Raw genomic sequence first — 6,445 nt, 5'->3', positions numbered from 1 at the left:
GTTGAAATAATATAAATACATAGTATTAAAGTAAATGAAATAATAAATATGGAAATTATACATGGTTCCTTTAGATTTAAAATCAATAGCGATATATGACATTATATATACATGGATATAGAAATATGTATATCATGTATGTGAAATCAAAATACAAATAGTACAAAAAAATTCTTTAATGTATTATGTTAAAATTTTTCAGGTTCTGTAAACTGATAGTAAATAACTTTTTATTGAATTATATATAAATTGCAATATTATATACAAAGATAGATATATTACTTTGTACACAAATAGTTTTCTTAATAACAACCATCTCGTATTTTGTGTAAATTATAAGAATATAGAAATCTAACACAAATATAATAACATTGCGTTTTAATTAATTTTATCTTGTCCCTGGATATGTTTTAATATAATTTTATACAATTTTGCCAATTCACATGTAATATTTATTATGTAAGAAATAATATTACAGAGTTATTCTGACTTTATCATACTTTATATGAGAACAATTTGTACTAGATAGTAACTAAAGAAGACTAATGATGATATAGTAACATCTTCGTGTTTAACATTATTAATCAATTGGTTATATTGGTACATATACACTAGATTGCTTTTAATTTTGCACTTATCATATTGTGTTTAAAAGTATGCTATTATATTATTTTATTCACGCATAAACTTCAAACTTTTGATATGCAACTTTTCACTAAAGTAAAACTGTTAGTATAGTATAGTATTTTCGGTCGCTGTTATTGCAAATAACATTACATGTTTTTTGCTCACCAGTATTTTTTTGTACATACAAGTTATTACATATATTAAGTATTTCGATAATTCTGATGATTGAGTAATAGTATATATATCTTTTTTTATTAAATGTAGTTTAAATTTTAATTGCAAATCATTTAAACTATATATCGTATTAACGTCAGCGCACTAACACACTTTACAATTTGTGTAATTTCTGTTTTGCGTTTGGTGAACGTCAAATTATATATGTACATACATGTGTGAAACAAGTATTTGTAAGAATTCACAAATAGGATTCGTTTTACACCTTTCGTCAAAAAATACTAATGAACACTGGGTGAGTTTTAAGGTATTTTAGGAATGTATTTTGATTTGCAAACAAATATTGTTTCTTCCATCTTCGATATAAAGTGTTAACATATGTCTGTGCATCAGAAAGAATGAGAATTATATATGAAACATCTTCGTACAAATATCATTCTCAAGCACCACACTATCATCTACTTTTACGTATCAGAAATATATTATTTATATTATTTGTAATCTCCTCATTTTGTAAGATTAAATTTGTGTGTATACACGTGTAATGTATGGACGTCAATGGAGAACTTAGGAAACATGAATGGTAGTCATCTAAGATGGTAATTTGTAATGATGTTATGGATATATACTATTGCCAATCAAAGACATAAAAATGGTTGCAATAAACACACATAAAATGTCTGAACACAAAAAGTCATTAATACAATATTGAAATTTTCGTTTTTAATGCTCGTCTACCATGACGATGCATGGATAACAAATTTTAGGTGTTCTGACTTGTCAGTTAGCTTAAAATTGCATCTATAGATTAAATCTGCAGTAAACATAAAAAATATTAGGCCGTAGCTTCTGCTTCTCCATTGCTTTCCGTTTCAGCACTCTTCTCATCAAGTTTTGTTTTTTTTTCAGGACTGGCACCATCAGTGGCAGCTTCTTCCGTTGTTTCACTCAAAGTCGTTGATTTCCTCTTTATACAACAACTATCAATGGGAGCATCTACGAATAGAATCAATCATTTTAATATTATTCTTATAAATGTAAGTTGCATTTTCTACAGTCATTAATAATATATTAACTACTTATATAGTTTACTCTTAGTATAATTATTAATACGCATACAATTGAACATATTAAGTGTTTAATCACAAATTAAAAAATTTTTTGTTGTAATTTTCATGATATTACCTGTAGAATCCCCATTTTCTGTTGATTCTACTTCTTTCTCCTCTAACTCTTTTTCCTCGTTTGAGCCATTTTCTTTGGTTTCTTTGGCATCTCCATTTTCAGATGCTTTTGAATCTTCGTCAACTTCTTGAACAGTTTTCTTTTCTTCCTCCACTACTTTCTTTTCTGGGGTTGTAACAACTTTGGTGTCTCTAAAAATTGAGATATATTATGTGCCTACATTAATTTTAAAATAATTCATATAAAGTAAAACAGAATATATAATATATTCTGTACTGAAAATATCCATGACATTCATATTCGTATGAATGAAATACTTATTCTATCATGATATGTGAGTCTTTAGAGCGGCTAAACTTTATAGCTACAGACAGAGATGGAATGACAAGGAAAAGAAATAGAGATAGGACGCCAACCGTAGCGGCACCTACCGATGTTAATATTATCCTGCTTTCGTCTCCCCCTTCCCGCAACATACTCCTTTCAACAGAACGTTACACACGTATACGTACGCAATACATACAGACTGTTTCGGCGCGGCAAACCGTGGATGTTCGTGGACCGTAATATATACATCAATGTTACATATGTATTTATTCCCATATTATCGGAACTTAAATAAACCTAAATATTACTGATGTTTATTATTACAAATATTATGTATTTTTTCTTAGAAATGTTTAGTAAAAAGTAAAATGCGAGTATTCCTGACATTTAGTCGGTAAGGGAGAACAGATCGATACGTTGTCCATTTTCTTTTTAAGGTGATACGTGTACAATCATCCGCAAAATATTTCTAGAGAGAGCGAGAGTTCTTTTTATACATGCGTAATCAACATTCTATGTGTTTATATAAAAATGTTCGAACTATTGTTAATATTGAAAAATTACAATTTAACGCATTATAAAATATTTTATTTTAATTTGCAGTCACGTTTATCCATTATATTCGCAAAAATATCGAATGATTCATAGATAACAAATAACTGGGGTCTTTACGATTAAAATATTCATAAAATAAATATTAATAATAGACGAACACGCGTTGTAGTTTCTTATCGCATGTCTCGTATAACTGAAGCTACAAGTGGGGAAAATAAAAGGGTAAACGATACCGCCAGAAAAGCGGCTCTACAAGTAGAGCACATGTCATGGCAAAAGCAGGTAATCCTGAGAACGTAACGCGCCTTACGAATCAAGCTGAGAATATCACGTAGAGAGAGAGCATCCCCTCTTCCTCCACTGTGGTCCCTTTCTCGTGACTGTACAAACTACGTACGCTTTCAAAAGTACACAAACAATTGCGATACAAATAAAGTTATCAAAACAAGAGAATCGGCTTCAAACTTGAATCGTTTAAAACAGATAAGTAAAAAATATGGATTATAACGCATTGTTGACCCGCCGTTACTGTATCCAGCAAAGAAACATAACAAAAGCATTCAGTGAAAACGTGTGATTTCCTTACGATAGATCAATAAAAAAGTCTGTAGTACTTACTTAGCTTCTGTATCCGCCATGCTGATCAATTTAATCGTATGATCGATAAAGCACTTAGATACAAAACGCACTTAATAAGGCCTGCGTTTTTTACGCACCGGTAAGCAGACGTAGAATTCTGGTATCACCACTGCCGCGTAGTCGCGTACCGACGCGCAAATGGCAGAGAGACTCGCACACTGATTCGCCCAAGACCCGAGTTACTCGGTCCGGCCGGCAGGCCGGCGGCCTTCAAACACTTTTCTTTCCCGCTCGTTTACAGATGGCGCACGATTCGGTCCCTTATTAAACTATTCGTTGTAAATATAATTTTAAAATGACTAGAAATCGTTGATATATAATTCTTTCACAGAAGAGCAAAGAATTACTGCAATATGTTTAGTAAATAATATCAATGGTACTTATTAATCTCAGTTTATTTTCCGACGAATATGACCTTAGAATACGTATAAATAATTTGCCGCTATATTTTAATCATGAATCATGGTTCAATGAAATTTCTTCGAAAAATGCCTGTGGATCACAAATAATATGGAATGCAAGTAATTAATTATGGTATTAGTTTTATTTTCTTTCAAATGAAAAATACGACACATGTGAAGTACAATACATTTATCTAAATCTGTCAATGATTATGTGGTTTTAGGTTCATGGTAGTGGTAGCTTCGCCACTACCGCATTGTTAATGCCCCTCCAAATAACACACTAGCCAATTGGATCCTGTCTTACGAAGCTCGTAAAAAATCCCCGTGCTTCCGGCGCTAGCGTTGTATTGTTTGAGAAACATGTATTTTGTCCCGCATCACTTTCAAAATAATGTCTATTAAATCTTATGTATGATTTAAGATATTAGCTCGATTCTAATGAAATTTAATGTATACTATGGATAATATATAAGATATAAACGGAAGCAAGGTGCAGAAAGTTCTAGAAGTTTCGCGTATGGTTCTATTTCCGGTGTATATTAAAAGGTGCGCGATGCTTTCAGGTTGATCCACGCACCCGTCTAAAAGGCTCTGCTGTATTTACGTCCATGTTACAGGTTGCTTTTAGCCATAAAATAGTAAAAGATTACATTTCCTGTTCGCTACAGTATTATTTTATTGCGACGTTAGTTCTAAAAGTCTTACGGGCATTTTATCAGAGGTGTAACTTAACTCATGATGATACTCTAAATGCCCTTATGATACACAATATGCATACATTAGATACTATGTGTATGCTAGTATATATATAGATGTACATACACATATAAAAATTAATACATATTTATATATATCGATATCTCATTACCTAGTGTAGAGAAATATAATTATTACTTTTATATATGATTATATATACATATATAAATATATTTTATTTTTTTCTATAAATGAGAAAGAAGTAGGTATTAAATTCGTTTTCAAAATTTATTCCATCACACCGCAGAAAGTTTGAATACAATAATCTATCCTATACTTACATCGAGATGTAATAATTTCGAAAACGAAGGTAAAGAATCGTTTTTCTTCTGATAATCTTATCTATAAAAACGAATATTCGATGATTTATCAATCTTCATATTTGCAAAAATCATGCAAACGTGTTAGTTTAGTCTGTTAAGAAATGTATTTTTTGTCCTACCGAACATGCCACGTGCCAGAGGTCTACGTAAGCACGAAGATAACACCAAGCAGCTGCTATAGACGATGCAGGTGAAGACGTGCAAAGCAGATGCTTCTTTTTGAATATCCTTTACACGGTAAAACCTTGAAGACACATTTATATCAGATTGAGTTAGGTTTTCAATGAAACTTTCCAAAAGGAAAGTGTTTCAAGTGCACTTTTATTTATGTTACATATGGAACAAATAAATGCACGATATTTACAAAGGAAAGAAACGATATATATACATATGTCTTTTTTTCTTTGTTCAAAACGTTGTGAACTGGATTTATCTTTATATGTACATTTTTGTCTTTTCTAACAAAGTTATTTTAATAAGCAAATTTCTTCATGATACATGCATATATATATTGGCAACTACTGTAGAACTTTCTTAATGTTTCAAGATATTTTATTAACTAAAATAACCATGTAGTTGGTGACATGCAGTATTACTTGATAAAATTAAATTTCGTTTAGTGGGTCAGTGGAAGTGTTCAGCCACAAGCTATTTCGATGACAGTAACCTATATTTCCACTGGCTTTGCAGTGTCAAACTAAAGATAGCATCCACGCATCTAAATTTTCATTTCGCTGGACTAAATTCCCACTTTTCTTGATGCGTTCTTACTCACCACGCTATATACTATTTTGCCTATTACGTTTGTTTCGTTATTTTCTTTGTGCATTAGAAAGTGTCAAGAAGCAAAACGAATAAAGGAAGCGAGACATTTCAAAAGTATTAAACATACACACATGCGAAAGTAACAATTATTTATATACGCCTTTTTTTATATTTTATACCAATATATACACAATTTTTGTAATTTATATGTAGATAGTGTTTTTTTTTTTAGTATTAAATATTCAGTCTTTTAATAGATTAACATCATTTGGGGCTCAAATTTACTAAAGTATACTGTATATACAATTTTTCGAAAAGAGTATTCAAGATATAGTAGAGTCGATTCTACTTTCCTTCCACAAATTGGCACACCACTTTCAGCTTCGGGTCATGGAATCAATAGAACGCGTGGTCGCGCGCATCCCATAGGGTAGAAACAAACTAAAGTTAATATAAGTAACGCATCCGATTGCAACCTCGATGGACGTGTCTTTTGTCATCTCTGTCTAGTCTGATGTGCAATGCACCAGGGCTGTACACAAAAATACTGTATATATCCGAAAGGCCTGACCTGGTCGTACCTTTTTGACTCGATCGTAACCGGTTCGTCCCGTCCCCCACCGACTCCACCTAGCTTTCTCGACCGTATCTACCGCTCTAAAATTGTGCCTATATGCCTACCTACAGTTA

General features: G+C 31.7%; 1 protein-coding gene across 1 annotated transcript; it reads right to left on the bottom strand.

Moving 5' to 3' along the window:
* Window positions 1–1,502: 1,502 nt before the first annotated feature.
* On the bottom strand, window positions 1,503–3,689 carry LOC126868952 (uncharacterized). Its single transcript, XM_050624983.1, has 3 exons — window positions 3,487–3,689; window positions 1,987–2,177; window positions 1,503–1,797 (listed from the first exon to the last, which is right to left on the bottom strand). Exons 1-3 carry the CDS (start codon window positions 3,504–3,506, stop codon window positions 1,637–1,639), a joined length of 372 nt encoding a protein of 123 aa, XP_050480940.1. The 5' UTR covers window positions 3,507–3,689; the 3' UTR covers window positions 1,503–1,636.
* Between the last annotated feature and the right edge of the window lie 2,756 nt (window positions 3,690–6,445).

This window comes from Bombus huntii, chromosome 8 (assembly GCF_024542735.1).
Source record: "Bombus huntii isolate Logan2020A chromosome 8, iyBomHunt1.1, whole genome shotgun sequence".
NCBI lineage: Eukaryota > Metazoa > Arthropoda > Insecta > Hymenoptera > Apidae > Bombus > Bombus huntii.
This window is presented reverse-complemented; position numbering and strand designations above follow the sequence as displayed.

Bases quoted from the DNA above. Each gene is read 5' to 3' on its own strand.
- LOC126868952 (XM_050624983.1), bottom strand. From the start codon at position 3,506: ATGGCGGATACAGAAGCTAA. The intron at 2,178-3,486 runs GTAAGTACTACA...CTCAATTTTTAG, and splicing joins ATGGCGGATACAGAAGCTAA to AGACACCAAAGTTGTTACAA. The intron at 1,798-1,986 runs GTAATATCATGA...TTCTATTCGTAG, and splicing joins AGAAAATGGGGATTCTACAG to ATGCTCCCATTGATAGTTGT.